Source organism: Platalea leucorodia, assembly GCF_965183815.1.
Source record: "Platalea leucorodia genome assembly, chromosome: 19".
NCBI lineage: Eukaryota > Metazoa > Chordata > Aves > Pelecaniformes > Threskiornithidae > Platalea > Platalea leucorodia.
This window is the reverse complement of record NC_138841.1, coordinates 7,096,717-7,114,283: the sequence shown is the minus strand read 5'-3', so window position 1 is coordinate 7,114,283 and position 17,567 is coordinate 7,096,717. Positions and strand designations below refer to the sequence as shown.

At 42.7% G+C, this 17,567-nt stretch overlaps 1 protein-coding gene across 2 annotated transcripts in view; it reads left to right on the top strand.

The window, feature by feature from the left end:
- KDM5B (lysine demethylase 5B) overlaps positions 1 to 17,567 on the top strand; it is a 61,295-nt gene that overhangs the window by 24,541 nt on the left and 19,187 nt on the right. For both annotated transcript variants that reach the window (XM_082330196.1, XM_082330197.1), the window contains exons 6-17: positions 2,023 to 2,116; positions 4,093 to 4,196; positions 5,661 to 5,819; positions 6,448 to 6,567; positions 7,015 to 7,173; positions 7,621 to 7,802; positions 10,676 to 10,838; positions 11,840 to 11,959; positions 13,697 to 13,891; positions 14,418 to 14,599; positions 15,230 to 15,354; positions 15,689 to 15,839. In XM_082330196.1, coding sequence (XP_082186322.1) covers positions 2,023 to 2,116; positions 4,093 to 4,196; positions 5,661 to 5,819; positions 6,448 to 6,567; positions 7,015 to 7,173; positions 7,621 to 7,802; positions 10,676 to 10,838; positions 11,840 to 11,959; positions 13,697 to 13,891; positions 14,418 to 14,599; positions 15,230 to 15,354; positions 15,689 to 15,839 — 1,754 coding nt within the window. The remainder of the gene's footprint in view (positions 1 to 2,022; positions 2,117 to 4,092; positions 4,197 to 5,660; positions 5,820 to 6,447; positions 6,568 to 7,014; positions 7,174 to 7,620; positions 7,803 to 10,675; positions 10,839 to 11,839; positions 11,960 to 13,696; positions 13,892 to 14,417; positions 14,600 to 15,229; positions 15,355 to 15,688; positions 15,840 to 17,567) is intronic.

The window sequence follows — 17,567 nt, the reverse complement described above, 5'->3', positions numbered from 1 at the left end:
ATGTGTCTCGACTTTTTGCTCTAACGAGATATGCAAGGGTTTGTCAGTGTCTTAAATTGTAAACCAAAGTTCATTCTCATGTTTACCGGTTTGACATTTCCTGCTTTTCAAAGGCTAACCATCTACTATAAACCTTTAAAATAAGTGAAGTACAGGAAGGTACTGTAAATTATTCTTACAGGCAAAAAATACAGCCTGTGGGATAAGCATTAGCTTGCAATTGTAAGATGCATACAGTTTTACCTTGCTCTTTCCTACCTGGTTCATAAACGCTTAGGAGAAAATGTTCATAATTGGAACGGAAAAAGGCAATGACACTCACAGGCTGGTTTAGAAATGCAAAGGATTTAGGTGCTTGATCTAGAAAAAATAAGTGTAAAAGGCCAGAACAATGCTGCGGAAGCGAAGGTGAGATGAACTGATACGATAAAAGGCTCAGGCCAAAAAGAAAAGCTACTCTTGTGAAGCTAAATATAGGCTTAAGCACAGAATACAGATGTAACTCGTAGAAGTTAAAGATGCAGAAGATGGGGCATCCGTTGCTGCGCTGCTTGAGGATCAGTGCAAACCGATCCTGGTTCACTATTACTAAATATAAAGAACAGCTCTTTTTTTTTTTCCATATCTTAAGCAATTGGACCTCTGCCTGGTCTCATGGAGACACAGTCATTTGGGCAAAGAGAACCCCAAAAGCGAAGGGGAAATAATGTCAAAACCACCTCTGCAAAAATCCAAAGCAAGCAAACAAAAAGGCCTACAAAAAAAAAAAAAACCAAACAGAACAGCAGCAACCCCCGCCCTCCGATGCTTCAGTCCTGCTGTTAGAGCTGGGCCAGCGAGTCCCAAGTCCATTACTGGGGTTTAGGGAGTGGTTGATAGTGGACTGGCTGGTGTGAGTAGCAAGAGAGTGGTTGCATGACCTCATTTCCTTAAGAAATTAAGCTTAAAAAATACACCATTGGAGAAACGCGTCTTTACGCTGAGGGATTTGAGAAATGTTCTCCCACAGTCTCAAAACTTCAGGGAAGAAGTAGAAGAATTAAATGGAAAACCATTTTTCTGTGTGGGAAGCTCCCCGATAGACCAAGTTCCCTGCTTAGAAGACTGGAGTATGTTCTGCTTCTCAAGAGTAAAAGAAAATCTATCAAAGCCCAAAGTTCCTTGCTCCTTTGCTTCTTACCAAGTTCCACTGAAACCAAACTAAAACCATGGTGCCATCCTTGGCCCGGGCCTTTTCTGGGATTTCCTTTCAAGTCTCTCCAGGCTGTTCCCTCTGTTAGCTCCCTCTGAACTCTTTTTTTAAATAATTGAAAACAAGTATTTTAGAAATTCAGGTTGCCTTTTTAGATTTATTTGTTTGCAAGTATAAAATGGTTCTTTGAGTTTGAATGAAGTCCTCAAAGTCTTTATCCGACTTCCACCTGCCGGGCTCTTTCCTAGACCAAGTCAGGTCCACGTTTTAAGACCTCCGCTGTACCTCAGCGACGTGTCCACACCTCTCATCGGCCTGTTCCCTGAGCCTCTGCCGTCCCCTCCTGGCATTTATCAGAGTGCCTCAACAATTGTATGCAGAAATAGGTTTTGAATTTGGAAGTCAAAATTGTCATTGTCTCCCAGTTCTTTTCTCAGCTCTTGAGAGTACTGAAATGTGCATTTTAACACTTTGCAGGGTCTGCCACCAAAGCTACTCAGCTGTGGAGACTTGTGGGGAATTATTTATATCTTTAATAGCCGCTCTCTTGTTAGGACGCCGAGTGTTGGGCATTGCCAGCTTTTCCCCGTCTTCGGAGCAGCGCTGAGGGCAGGAGGGGTCGGGCGCGGGTTGGATCTCCGGGCGTGCGGCATTGCACGCAGCGGCCGGCTGCGTACTCCAAGATCGTCGCTCTGCACTTGGGCCAGCTGCCCTGAGTTTGGATGGCAGTGACCATTTTCCCAAACACAAGCGTGAAACCGAAGCGTTCCATCTAAGGATGTTACTGATTTTTTTCCTTCCCCCCCCCTTTTTTTTTTTTTCTTTTTAAGGCAACCAATATTAAAACTGAATCTGACCCCCCAGAAGCCAGAACTCATAATCTGAGACGTCGAATGGGATGTGCACCTCCAAAGTGTGAGAATGGTGAGTGGCAAGTGGGGAGTGAAACAAAACGTGAATGCAATTTCTGTTACAAACTCATTTTAAGGCCAGAGTTAAATTCGGCAGTTGGAACAATTCAAAGTGTTTTAAAAAAATACTTCTATTAACTTCACTGTTTAATTGGAATTTATTGTAAAAGTTCTTTTATGGCTTTGAAATCTTCTCGTTTGTTTTGTAAGTGGTTGAGTTTTCTTGGAGAAGAAGGTATTTCCAGTTGGAAAAAAGAAAAAAGTCTTTTTTTAAACTTCAGTGTCTCTTATGGAGCAATCAGAAATGAGATTTGAGCCGTATTTCTGTTTTGTATTTTAAATAGCTAGTATCAATCCACTAGCTTTAAATAGAGGAAACTCTTTTAAAAACATACCAGATTTCAGACACTTTTAAGAAAGAATTTGAATTTGAAATCAGGAAATGAAACACATGAAGACAAAAGATAGTATGTTGTGAACTTAACGATAAAGTTCCCATAATAGGATTTTTTAAATTGCTTCTATCAATAGTCCCGAGTCTCTTGTTATCTGTTATAATGATTTCAGACTGAGAAGAAACGTTTAATGCCATCAAACAGAAGAATAAGCTTGTTGACAAATAATTTGGCAAAGGGAATACAGGAACCACTTACAACTACTTCATAATTGACATTAGCTAAGCAGTTTGTCAGCCTCCTTTGTTCGTTCCAAATCTTTTTTTCAAGAATTTGTGTAGATTGTTGTCTTTTTTAATTTGATAATTTTTTTCCTTAAGGAGTGTCTCTAGGCATTAACCTTTTTTCTTTTTTCCCCCTAAAGAGTAGAAGGAAAAAGCTCTAGACAGTTTTTTAATGCTTAAATTTCTGATAGAATCGTAGAATCCCAGGCTGGAAGGGACCTCGAGGATCATCTGGTCCAGCCTTTCTAGGCAAGAGCACAGTCCAGACGAGATGGCCCAGCACCCTGTCCAGCTGAGTCTTAAGCATGTCCAGCGTAGCAGAGCCAACCCCTTCCCTGGGGAGATTATTCCAATGGTTGACTGTTGGCATTGTGAAAAATTTCCCTCTCGTGTCCCATCGGAAACTCCCTGGGAGTAACTTGTACCCGTTACCCCTTGTCCTCACCACGGGACTCCTTGTAAACAGGGAGTCTCCATCTTCCTCTAACTCCCCTTTAAGTACTGGTACATAGATGTAGACATTCTTCTCTTTAATATCTTTGTTAGCTCTCGGACTCCAAGAAATGCTTCGGGTTGTCTCGTGTCCAGGTGCAGAGGTCTCTAGCTCACTTGTAACTTTAGCGAAGAACTTCATTCCCCCTTGCCTGCAGCACCAGAGCCCTGGGATTTCCCACGTTCTGCTGCATGAATTTGGGGGTGTGTTTTTTTGTTTGTTATAATGTCAGGAATGAAGACTTGGGTAGAGACATGCCCAAATTAGGTAGGAGTGTAAGAATGTAGAGGGACTGCTTCTTCGTCAGGCCGCTTCTGCTGCAGGCTCATCTTTGACAATACGTTTGCATGAAAGCTACCACTACGAGAACCTGAGGTGTGAAGCTCATCGTAGGAAGCCGTAGTGTTGTTTCGTGTCTCCATGTGACATGCTGCTGTAAAATTGATGGAGTAATTCAACCGCATTTGTTAACACCACATGGAAACAAAATCTTACCTTGTGAAGTTACTCATAATTTAATTTAAGTGAATTTAAATGGGATTTAAAATACCCACTCAAAAAATGTGGGCTGTGATAGTCATTGCCAGCTCGCGATGGCATGCTTGTTTTCTCTGGTAATACCGGCTTCAGTAGGCATTGCAGGTGTTCAAATCTTGCCTTAAGCTAACTGAAACAAGTCTGTGTATGGGATAGCAAGTAATTCAACAAATAACTTGGAGCGATGCAGTCTAACAAGTAATAACAAATAAATAATAACAAGTAATGCTAAGCATTAAAACATTTTGTAATACCCTCATTTTTCTTTCTGTTGCACCAGAAAAGGAAATGCACGGCACAGTGAAACTTCCCGAGAAGAGAGAACATGCCGGGGAGCCAGAGAAAGACAAATCCAAAGTCCGATCTAAAAAACCCACTAATGCTGTGAGTACGCCCTGCCTTCCTGCTGCTTCGCGTTGATAGCGGGGGTTTCTGGGTTCTCTTGGGTGTAGTGAAACCTCATGTCGTTCCTGTCATGCTAAGGACTCGTTTGTAGTCTCCATGTAACCCTGCGGTTGAAACACGGCAGAATCTGGGCCTGCTGGAACGTACATACTCGTAAAGCTTCATGCTGTTACAAAGCTGACAATAACAGGATAGTTACGTTTCGCTATCTGTAACGTGTTTTCTGTCTGCAAGGTACAGTTTCAAACTAAGCATCTTGAAAGAAGAGTCCAAATGGAAGTGGTTCTTCTGTGATCTCTCTCCCCGTTGCTCTTTAACCTCAAGGGCGTTTAACGTGAGCGCGGGCACCCGGCTCTCCAGCAGCCCCGCCACTTACTCCCCAATTTCAGCACTAACTTGAAAGCTTTGTTGTTCAAATGCTTCTTGAAAAACCAACTCCGTTTCTGCTCCAACTCTTCACACACCACCCCCCACCCCCCCCCAAAAAAAACCCCAAACAGAAAGCGATGGTCATTTGTCTCACTTTTGAGGATGATAACGAGATTCTGTCCATGCCACTACTTCAGCCCTTCCTAAAACAAAAAATGTTCTTTGTTTAATCCACGCCTATAGCTAATACCTGAGAAGGAAATGTGCAGATAGTAGAAGCCTGACACCCCCAACCCCCAAACAAAAAAAGCGTGCGGGAAGGAGCAGGAGATGCTGCTGCTTTTTCTAACAGCACAAGACGACAGGGGCTGCTTGGCCTCACAGCTCTGCTCTGTATTTGAGGAGAGCCTTCCAGGCTGTTGCTGATGAAGGTGTGGGGCAGGGCAGGCAGCGGACAACCCTGCCCGCGTTTGGAGCCCCTGCGCCTTTTCCTTGGCGCTCGGTAGCTGCCGTGAGAAACCTCCATCAGAGTTCTTCACCAGCCGCCCCCCTGCCCAAAGCACGTGGCTCTGCTGGGAAGCCGGTGCCTTTCCAAGTTAAAGTGAAGGTCTTGGCCAGTATCTCTGGGGAAAGAGAGGAATGCTCCCATCAAGAGGAACCCCTTTCTCTCTTCTGAGGCTCCAAGCAGTTGGTCTTGGGAGGAGGAGACACCTGTGCACGCACTCTGCACGTGAGAGCAACAAGAAAAGGGGTTTGTGAGCCGCCCAGAGGTGTTCCGTTAGAGCTGCCGAGTCCCAGCGCTGCGGGTTGAAACTGTCCTGGCCGCTGAATCAAGTCTTCGCTCATTTGGGAAAAAAAAGACATGGAAGAGCTTGCAACTCTTGTGGTCCTTCCTTAAGTTACAGAGGGGGGTTATTTAAACTTTTACATAAATATTTTGTGTTTGCTTGTCTCCTTTCCATTTCAGAGATAAAGCTTTGACGAATGTCCCAGATGACTGAGTTACCCAGCTGCTCTTTCACTGCGCGTTACCTTAAGTGCTCAAATTCCCACTCTGGCAATTTTTTGTTACAGGTGGATTTGTATGTCTGTCTCTTATGTGGCAGCGGTAACGATGAGGACCGGCTCCTGTTGTGTGATGGCTGCGATGACAGTTACCATACTTTTTGTTTAATTCCACCCCTTCATGATGTTCCCAAAGGGGACTGGAGGTGTCCCCAGTGTTTGGCTCAGGTAATTCGACAAACCATAAAAGTTAGGCTGCAGGTGATTTTTTTATTTTGTGTTTTGTTTTTTTTTTTTAAAAAAAAAGTTTAAAAATCAAGGTTAAACTTGATCCTCGGGATTGAAAATACAATTTCTTCTTACTTAACATTGTGCAAACAAGGTGATAGAGGGTAAAGCTAAAATGAAGGCTGGACATGCTTCAAATTGCAAAGCTATCGCTTAATATTTCAGAGCCAAAAATTGATCTGCCTCAGCATTGCTAAAATTTTAAAGAATACATTGGATTTTAATGGGCACCTTTCCTCTGTGTTTAAAATTGGAGTCTCACGGGGTGCTTCAGTGTGGAAGTATATGCATCTTTTTTTTTGCTCAGCTCTACTAGAGGAAGGAGAAATTAGGCGTGTTACTTCATTAATGTTTATGCAGATTTATCAATAAATAAATATTGTGGTTTGGTGAATTAAGCAGAGTAGTTTCTTCTTTTGACTGTGCGACTTGGGGCAGTCACTGCGTTTGGGTCAGGTGCCCTGCCTTCTTCCCCATCAGGTGCTGTAATAGTAGCAGATTTGTATAAAATCTGAGCACAGATTGTCTTATTAATACATTATAGAAATAATGATCATTTCAATTGCAGGAGTGTAATAAGCCTCAAGAAGCATTTGGTTTTGAACAAGCGGCAAGAGACTATACACTCCGCACGTTTGGAGAAATGGCAGATGCGTTCAAGTCAGACTATTTTAACATGCCAGTACACGTATGTTCATGTATTTATCCTGATGCTGTAACGTAGGTTTTGTTGTTTGTGCTTAGTTAAAATATATAACTGGGGGGGGAGTTCCCTTTTTGAATGGGATGAAATCCCCAATCAGAGGTTCTCATTTACGTCAGTGAATCCTTGTTCTTGCTGGTGTCATGGTTTCTCGTTCCACCAGCTTCTTGGTTTTTTCACTTTTGAAGAAGTGTCTGTAAGGAGGAGAATACTGTCTGTCTGTCACCCATTCCTGAGAGAAGGAAGACGCAGCATGTTCTACGTGGAACCACATTTCTGCTGCGTTTTTTTTCCTCTTGCTGAAGCGATTTTGAAATGGGGAATTGTTTCAAGCTTATGGAGATTCCTCCCTGAGATAGCTTTTATGCACATGGTTTTTATATACCGCTTCCTGAGTATGTACTCCTTGTTTTTTCTTCTTCTCATCCCTAGATGGTCCCCACCGAGCTGGTTGAAAAAGAATTCTGGAGACTTGTTAGTACCATTGAAGAAGATGTGACAGTAGAATATGGAGCTGATATTGCTTCAAAGGAATTTGGCAGTGGCTTCCCAGTTAGGGGTGGGAAATTTAAAGTTAGGCCAGAAGAAGAGGTAGGTCTTTATGAGTTCACTGTGTATGTTTGTATTGCGGTTCTTCATTAAGTAAGTCTCTCTAATTCCAAGCAAAATAATGGAACGGGGCTGCAAAGTGTTTGTTTTGTGTATCTGGCACAGTGTTTGAAGAGGAGAATTACATCAGAGTTTTGAATAAATAAAATTTGCTGTGATAAGACATTAAAAGCCACAGATTTATCCTAGAAGTTATTTATTAACTTCCAGACTAAAAAACAAAAGAAGTCTCTCTAACGAAGCAGGTCAGATAAGGTTTGTGAAGAGGGCAAAGACAATGGAGGTTTTGTTCTTTGATTCATTGACCTGTTTCTTATATTTTTTCATTGGGAAGGATGCTTTTCTTCTTTTGTTCTTTTGGCAGTTTCACCTTCTGGGTTTTTTTATTTCATGTTGTATAAACCTGTGACTGTTCTGTTCAATTTTCAGGAATACCTTGATAGTGGCTGGAATTTAAATAACATGCCTGTGATGGAGCAGTCTGTTCTTGCTCACATCACCGCAGACATATGTGGAATGAAATTACCCTGGCTGTATGTAGGAATGTGCTTTTCTTCGTTTTGTTGGCATATAGAAGACCACTGGAGCTATTCGATTAACTATCTGCATTGGTGAGTTTGAGGAATAAACTCAGCCTGAAGAGCAATCTCCCCTTCATTCCCCTTCCCCTCTTTAATGAGTGGACTAAAACCAGATTGATAGAGTTCAGGCCAGAATAACCCTTGCAATCCTGTAGCAGCAGGGTTAAATTTGGCACAGCGTGATTCCTGCATTGATTTGCTTTTGGACAAGAGGTCATATTTTGGAAAGAGACATCCATTCCCAGTTTTAAAAAATCCATGAGAGATGCAGCAGATACTCCATTAAATGTTTTATTATGCTCAATGTAAAACTAAAAACCATGCAAGTTTTTTTTAAAAATCATCTAACCTCAACTAACAGTTGTAGGATCCTGCATATATTTTTGTCTGTTAGATAGATCATTCTATCATAAATCCTTTCATCAAGCGAATACTTGTCAGCTGTAATCAGGACAGATCTTTGCCATCTCTTTGATATTCTAAACAGATTGAACTTCTTAAACTTCTCACCTTACAACAGCTTTTCTAGAGTTTGAATTATTCTTGTCACTTCTCCTGAAGTCTGTCAAGCTCTTTCCCTTTCCGTGTTCACATAAGTATTCCAGCAGGATGGTAAAACCACATCCCAGCCACGATTCGGCAGGTCATCTTTTTGGTCAAGTTATTCAGTTGCTGCTCCTTGAAAGAGGAGCACAGTCCAAGTTGTCAGTGACTTCATTCGCTTGCTTTCTTAGTACTTGACATTATTGAAACAAATGTTTGAGTGAGGCTAAGTCAAGGCGTGATCAAGATTACGTTGTAAAAATGATCTTCCTTGTTATTTTGTTTTGGTTTTTTGTCGGGGTCTTCAGTCAGACTGAAAACTGTGGGAAGGAGAGGAGGTTTTTTGTTTGCAGTAGAAACTTCATTTCGTTGAGGAGGGCTTCCCTTGCTGTTGTTGGAATGGCACTGTGTGCTGCATAATTTGTCCCAAATTGCATTGGTGTTTGCAGGCAAGGCCGGAAAGGTACCTAAGTGCATGCACGTATATCTGCACACACCTGTACATGCATCCGCAGACACATGTGAAAGTAGCCCTGCATGCTTTTAATTTAGTTCTCCTCCAGCGTGAATGTCATTGATGTCTTGTCTTTTCATTTGCAGATGATATTCTGTATTTCCATTCAGCTTAGAGGTTTATATCTGGGATTTTTAGCCTGTTGGAGAGCAACATGTGTTTGAGGTTAATACTGTTCTTGGCCAGAGGAGTCAGTCTTAATGACCTGCTGCTGAAGAGATGATGCTCCAAACTCTGAAAAGACTTCAGAGGGCAGGAGTTACTCTTGTGAAGTACTGGGGATGGCATGTCCATCTTCAGTGGTCCCATCTGCTTGTATCCTGGTACAGTATTTTGCACAGACAGTCCCCACCAAACCAGGCTACAGCAGCAGACCTTTTGTAGGGTTGAAGGCAATAGTTTTCCTGCATGACTCTAAATCCTGTGTTAATTCTTGAAATGGTAAAAGGAGAAAAAGCAAATCTTTGCTTCTAAAGATGCTTGCAAATAAAGAAATGTCAGTCCTGGTCAGAGGAAGAATTACTATCATTAATGCTGCTCTTTCTAAAGGCAGGAACGTGGAGCTGTCAGGTGGCGGTGCAGAAAAAACTGTCACTTCATCAGTTCTGCAGCTTGCTGCCTTTATAAGGTTGAGACCTTAATAGTTAGAACTCTATCTTTCTCCGTTGTCTGTTCTCCTGAAGTCCAGAGACCCCTGATACCAGTATCCTTCTCCAAGTTTAGCATAGCTCATAACTACTGCCACCCATTCCTTGGCACTGACACGTGTCAAGGAGCAGAATTCTTGACTAACCCAGTACTGGGTCAGGGCACAGTGTAGTTTTCAGTTGTATCTGCGGCTGGTCTTCATGAATTCATAGAATAGCTTCAAGATGATGACCAGGTCCCAGGCCGCATAGTCATTTAACACCGCAGAGTAACGGCTCTACTTGTGATATTGATGTAACTGCCCTTCTGCAGTCCCTCCCGCTAGCTGTCCTCTTCACCGTGGCAGAGGAGCTGTTTGGGTACAGGAATGAATTCCTAGGTGTGAGGGATACGCTTCTTGAGTCATACATCACTCTCTTCTTCTGGAATCCTCCCAGTCGCTTCATGATTTATGGGAAAAAAGAGCACTGTTGGGCCAGCTTTACTCTGCCAGCTCTTCAGGAGTCTGGGCAGGAGGTGATCTGTCTGTTACCTTCTTTTCTAAATACCTTTTCTAACATCGTTCTTTATAAGGGACTGGAAGGCGTTTTCATCTTTGTGCTGCAGCGAGCCAGCTTCACTGGAAACCTGAAACAATATCTACTGGAACACATCTGCATAACCTTCATTTTCCCAACTGGCTTGCATTGGGTTAAGCTGTTGCTAAAAGTTCTTTGTTCCTACTCTGGATATGGAGTTTTTGGTTTTTGTTTTTTTTTTCCCCCTCTTGATGTCTTTTGCATAATTTGGAAGTTTAATTTCTACATACTATATGTTGCTTTTATGGCAATTATGCACAAGACAGAAAGAACTGGCTTTGGTTGTTAGATCCAAGAGGGAGTTTGTGTTCGTGGTAAAAGACAAACAGCTTATGTTTTTAAGTTGTGCTGGAATCAGCAGAACTTCACTGAGGACTTCTTCAGTCTTTTTTTTTTTTCCCCCCAGAATGTTTTAAGTATGTGCTCAGAAATGCAGGCAGTTAAAGACTTGAGTCTGGAGGAGGGCCCTGCATAAAATGTGAAGATTCGGGAAGGTACATAATCTTTGCGTTCCTTCCCGGTGATGTACCCTTCTTTTGACATGGTGTATTTTAAAGCAGAAGACTGAAAATGTAACTTACAAGATTGCTTATATTTAACTTTTTTTAATAATCTTGCAGGGGGGAGCCTAAAACGTGGTATGGAGCCCCAGGGTATGCAGCTGAACAGCTGGAGGATGTAATGAAGAAGCTTGCTCCAGAGCTCTTTGAATCTCAGCCAGATCTCTTGCACCAACTTGTCACCATAATGAACCCGAATACTTTGATGGCCCACGGAGTGCCTGTATGTTGTTGGACTCCTGTGCTACTCCCCCAAACCCAACCCTCTTCCATTTGCACTGAATTTTACTTCAAAGCTGATAATTGAAGCCACTTTTGTTACAGAGATGGTGTGGTAGTTTCCACGTGTGTTGTATCTTCCTTGTCTAGGATAATGTGCCGATATGAACAGATGGGCAATGGAGTCTTTGCTTTTGGAATTGCTTGGCAAACTCTTCTCTGGAGATCCACCTTAGTGTATTTCTAGTTCTGTATCTCAGCTGGAAAGTTCAGGCTCGACCTTTGAAACCATGGCAGGAGCTCTTCCTCTGTCTGTCTAATAGACACAATTTTTTTTTTTTTTTGGCATAGAGTTTCTGGCAAGGGGCCGGAACCTATTCTTCCTTTGTCATCCACATCCTCTTATTTTTCCTGGATAAGTTCTTAGGTATTTAAAAACATTTTTCATCAGTTTCCATCATATTCCATGCTAGATTATTCATGGGAATTATGTCCCTTTACAACTGAATTAGCTTTTGCCTAGCTGACCTTGGGACTTAAAGGAAAATCTAGAAAAGGTGGCAAAATTTGTGGTGTCTACTATGCTGTGAGAGACTCCAAAATTGAAAGTTGCAGGAAGACCTGCCTGCTCTCATGCTGGTTGTCTAGCCCCAAAAGCATTAGATTTACAGCAGCATGAACGGTGGAGTAGGTTCCAAATTTCTCTTCCCCTTCAGCTCCCCGTTGAAGAGAGCCTTGCCTGTGCTTTACCTGCGTAAAGAGAAGTGCAAAAGGCACAGGCAGCTGACTTGAAACGGCTCAGAGTGCAGGCACGGCTGAATGAAACCCGTTTGCTTGCCAGGGGTTTATGTGATGTTACCAAACGCCAGCTGTAATTCTCGGGCTTATGTTCAAAAACTATCCGAAGCCATCATAGAAGTTACTAGGAATTGGGAATCCCTATTCTCTTCAGAGCCTTCAGTTCTGTTTAGGTTTGACCTAATGCTTGTCTGTCTTTCCTCCTAGGTTTACCGAACCAACCAGTGTGCTGGGGAGTTCGTGATCACCTTTCCAAGAGCTTATCACAGTGGCTTCAATCAGGGTTTCAATTTTGCTGAAGCCGTGAACTTCTGCACAGTGGATTGGGTATGTTCCAAACCCAGTTTTTCATCGCGTATGCAGTTCCAAAGTTGTTCCTAGCTGATGTACAGCTCTAATTTACTGCTGATGCACAAATCTAGTCCACAGACAGAAGGAGCCTGTCACTGGAAGCGTAATGGTTTGCTGAAGGTATTTCTCTTAGGTAGCGAACTGTGGGCTTTCTCTGTTTCCTAAGGTTTGGTTTGAAATTGTGCGTTAGGGCTGATGGATCTGTTACAGCAGGAGGCAGGCAAGGTCCCGCACATGCCTAGAATACGAGAAGCACCAGTGCTGCTAGAACCTGCTCTTTTTGTGTCCCCAAATTCCATTCAAATCATCAAGAGCTGGAATGAAATTTTTCTGTTCATGGCACTGGGAATTCTCTGAGGTGCTTTCTCCAGCTGAAAAGCAAAGCCGACTTGGACTTCTTATCTTCCGATTTAATCACAGAAGTTAAAGTAGAAATGTTTAACGCACATTAAGAACAGGTAGAGACTTTGATAGTCCTCTTGGGGAAAAAATGATACGAAGAATTGCATCTGATGTGAATACATCCTCTTGGATACAGAGCTGCTGTAGGTTTTTAAGGAAGAATACCTTTTATGAGAAGGGAACAGAAAGTTTTCATGTTCAAACAGAAGGTTTACAAACCAGTACGTTATTCCCCCTAAACTTCACTCAGCTCATTGGAACAACAGAGATAGGCACACATCGCAGTTATTAGGTCATAGTAATTTATTAAGTTTTTGTCTTTTTTTAAAATGAAAACAAATGGAGGCAAGTTGCTCCAAAGTTACAAGTAATCATTTCTCCTTCCCAGCAGATTTCTCACACACACGGTGTTGTGTGATCTCAGAAAGATCCTTTGAAGCTACTGATATTTCAAATTACTCCTCTTATCCCTCTCCCCCCCCCCCCAAAAAAATCTTAGCTATTTGTAAATGTAGCCTGTCTAAAAATGTTGCTAGATTTAAAAATCATCATTTAGAAGTAGGTGACTAAAATTGGAAGAAAGCTTTCTGCATTGTGTCTGTGTTTGCGTATCGGTTGGTTTGGTTTGATTTTTCCTCTTGTCCTTCCATGAGTTTCATACCGGACTCTAACACGTAACCTCATTGTAACCTGAGCATCGCTCTCCGCCTGGCCAGCCACAGCCTTAAAATAAAGTAACCTGCCTTAAAATACCTACCTTAAAATAGAGTAACCTGCCCAGCTCTTAATGAATTGTTTACTCTGCCCGGGGTTAGTTAGGGACTGTAATGGTTTGTGGAGCCAGCTGTTTCTCATGCTGCAGCACGGTTCACGTCCTACATAAAGCAGCCGTTTCGTTTGAGAAGGTCCAGCGTGCCCTGCAACCTGCCGCTGTCGGGGCGTCCCTGCTCTTCCCTTTGGCGCTTCCCCAGCCTCTGTGGTTTTAGCTTGGGTCTTCCTGAGCCTGCTGTGGTTCAGTGATTTACTTACCCCTAATTATGGTCTCTTCCAGATAGCGGATGCAAGTTTTTTAGCGAGGTTCATGGGGGAAACATGCTGTATCCACCATAAAGGAGTTATAAGCAGTCCTGGTTTACCAGAACTCAGGGTCTTGATTTCTCTGTTTTTACATTCTGAATTATGACTATTGTTGCTAGAAGGATTTGTCTTCGACCTTTCATTTGGATAGTTTGGGTTAGTAGCATAAAAAGTCAGTATCTTAATGTAATTTTCGAAATGAACTCTTCATTTATTTAATGTTTTTCCATGCAGCTACCATTGGGCCGCCAATGCGTGGAACATTACCGCCTGCTAAACCGTTACTGTGTGTTTTCTCATGACGAGATGATCTGTAAAATGGCTTCCAAAGCAGATGTTCTTGATGTTGTGGTAGCATCTACGGTTCAGAAAGACATGGCTATTATGATTGAAGATGAGAAGAGGTTGCGTGAGAAGGTTGATAAACTGGTGAGTTGTAGGAAATAATACTATAATGAATGAAGAAATGGTTGAAACAGTGGTGTGATGACTGCTGGGACTAGTGCCGTGCTGTCAGCGGCTTAGAATTGTAGAATCATAGAATCGTTAAGGTTGGAAAAGACCCTTAAGATCATCGAGTTGAACCGTTAACCCAGCGCTGCCAAGGCCACCACTAAACCATGTCCTTAGGCACCACGTCTCCCCATCTGCACCTTCCTGAGTAGCATTGCTGATTTCAGGGGACCGCTTGGCTAAAGAATCATTGATCCTGCATCTTGTTTTAGAGTCTGCCCTTTGATATTGTTCAGAATGTCTCTTTTAAAGTAATGTTTGTTCTTTTAGTAATGTAGTCAGAAGAGCTGATTTTTCGTTAACCGAGATTTCTGTCTACCTGGTTTTAATATCTTATTTCTAAACTTCATTATTCCTTTGATAAATTTAGCTTCTGATGTTTTAGCTTGGAATAATCGCCTCTTCAGTAGACTTTGAAGGGACGTAACATGCTCTTTTGCAGGGAGTGACCGACTCGGAGAGAGTGGCTTTTGAGCTCTTTCCTGACGACGAGCGCCAGTGCTTGAAGTGTAAAACCACCTGCTTCATGTCTGCCGTTTACTGTCCGTGTAAACCTGGATTATTGGTGTGCTTGTACCATGTTGAGGATCTCTGTTCCTGTCCCACCTACAAGTATAAACTGGGGTAAGCTTTAGATAGCAAATAATATTGTGTTCTGGAGATAGTTATTACATGGGGAGATCTAGCGGTTTGCTAATCTAGTGCCTGCTCTGTTTTGTCAATGGTGCTGGTCTTGGTATTCTGTTTCTCTCAGTCCTTTGTAAATACAGTGCCCCCGAAACAAAGTGCCTTTTTTGTCCTCGTATACAAAGGCTCTTTCTCTTCAGCATTCAGCTCTTCTTGCTCTATAATGGCAAAAATTGCTGCATAGGTTAGTTTGCTTTTTTATTTATAGCCACAAGGTCATCATCCCTCACAGCCAGTCCTTGCTGAGTAATATTTTTTGCTTTTGTTAGATGACAAGAGGAAGGAAAGCTTTCCTTTCCTGTTGTTTGTCCGACATGAATGTAGCTTGTCCTCCGACAATTTCACAGTTGCTTCAGTTGTGATGTTGAAGTTGCTTTTTGAAGCAATTGCAACATGGAAATTGTCTTAGGAGGTGCCTGGTGCAGTTGTATGCCTTAATTATATATCCCCGGGTGAACCATGAATCACTTGTGTTGTACAGACCAGCACCTCTTGATGCCCCTCCCTTCCACCCCCCTGCTCCCCCCCCGTTTTTGCTGAAGCGTTTGAATTCTGCGCTACTTGTAGGTACCGCTATACCCTGGAGGAGCTCTATCCAATGATGAACGCGCTCAAGATGCGTGCGGAATCGTACAATGAATGGGCTTCCAACGTTAACGAAGCTCTGGAGGCAAAAATTAACAATAAAAGAAGTAAGTATCTTACCTTGTGTCTACAGCACATGGTTTTGAATGGCTAATTTGCAGTTTTTAGTTTCTGAAACTTAGCAACTCTTGTCTTACGCTTATGTGACAACCATAGGAAATCACACATGATTTCATGTTTTAAAGTAAGTATTTTGGCTGTTATAGTCCTGGAAATTATGCTAAATTGTCTCTGTGTGAGAAGATTGTAAATCACTTTGACACAAAATATAACTGAAGTTGAAATAAAAATATATTTAATGATGTGTTGCGTTATTCAGCCTTACCATGTAAAATCCATCACAAAGGAGGACTTTTGTTAACGTAGTATCTCTCCCAAAAGGTCTCATCAGTTTTAAGGCTTTGATAGAAGAATCAGAAATGAAAAAGTTTCCGGACAATGATCTACTGCGGCACCTCAGACTGGTTACGCAGGACGCAGACAAATGTGCCTCGGTTGCACAGCAGCTTCTCAATGGCAAAAGACAAACCAGGTAAATGTTACTGTATGAGTTCGCAACGAAATCGCGTCACTGAAGAGAGATGGCAATGGCCAGTGATAGACACCGGTGTTCTGTAAGACTTAAAAATGAAAGCAATCTTTTCGTCTTCTCAAGAGAGCCGTCTTTTACAGGGAGACTCACCTTTCCTGCATGTAATAAGTTAAACGTCCTGAGCTTTCAGTCTCCTTTTTTTTTCCCCTCCGTTGGACGGTTGGGCAGTAAATTCATTCTAACGTTCCCCGAAAGGAAAAATTGGTGTGGTATTTCCAGACAGAGCAACACCCAACAAGATGCAGCCCAGTTTTCTTTGTGCCATGGGGACTGAAAATCTGTCAGTGGTGCACATGTCCTTATATTCATTACACTTTGTGCCTTGTGGAAAAATGAAGTGTCAGCGTCCTGAGCTGCTGCTGCTGGGAATGCTGTATGAGATCTCTGAAAAATACCTGCTCTTTCTTTGGTGGTACTTAATGTTAAATCTTTTAGACAGGTTATTTGCTTGAGGAGTGTGAAGATAGGGCAGTGTTTGGGTAATACATTCTTTGTGAGCTGGATGTTTGGCTGCCTGGTCCTGCCAGCACCTTCCATGTCTGAATGAGTTAAAAGGAGTCAGAAGATCCAGAAGGACAGGGCCGGGCCTCCTCGGTGCGTCAGTTTGTGACTGTATCGATGCGCAAGCCTTTCTCTTGGGGATCACAAATTACCGTCTTCCGTTGCAGATTCTCCACCCAGACTTACAATGGCTGTATCTAGTCTCGTGGGATGATAGGTTTCTAAGAAAATCTTGGCTTTATATATGTGGAGGACAATATTGCTCAAGTCCAACAATCTTAGCATGAAGTACTTCAGGAAAACCTGTTTCTCTCTTTTCCCACCTGGCCAACCTTCACCTGTCTCTGCCGCTTTGAAGAAGGCGGTGTTTGGCAGAGCGGTTGCTCTTGATGCTGCTGTAACTGCACACGTGTGGTTTCTGCCTGTTGCCTGCCTCAGCAGGTATCCTGTAGCTTGTCACTCCCTGTGTTGCTGCAGTACTTTAAAGGCTGACTTCAAAGGTCTTTGGCAGCAAAATATTCAACTGCAATTTAGCCATTATTTGTGTAGCTGCGATCTCCCTTCCTAGTCATCCTTGTGTAAGTCTTTGTTGCAAGGTCTTGATAAAAATGCAACTTCACTGTCTTGCAAACACAAGAGGGTGAAGCCTCTGTCACAGCAACATAAAAATATTATAACAGGAAATGGAAATTTCAGTGCTCCAACAGATATGATTTCTTCCAGATAGGTAATTTCCAACCCAGAGATTCATGGCATCGTTATTGAAGGATTTATCTACTCCTAATCTCTTCCTTCATTTAGCGTTGAGCCATCTCTACTCATTCTGGCATTCCCAGTCCATGTGCTCTCCCATCCCTGGTATTTGCTCAGGCCTCCTGATGATGAGCTTGGAGCAGCAGCCGGGCCCGCTCCAGCTGTTCTGCGCCAGGCGAGCTCTTCCAGGAGCCTTTCCTGCTCTTAACGTGTGCCTGACTTCGCTCAGCCTGGAGAGAGCGGAGAGCAGTTTTTTATCCTCACCTCCTTGAGCAGGTCTGTTCTTCTGCCACCGTGACGGCGTATCTGCCTTGTCACAGCTGTGCTTGCCAGCTCCTTCAGCACCACAGGCTGTGAATACTCCCCCCAGTGTTGCACTGCACAGGCTCAAGGCAGGGCTTGGATTGCATTTCT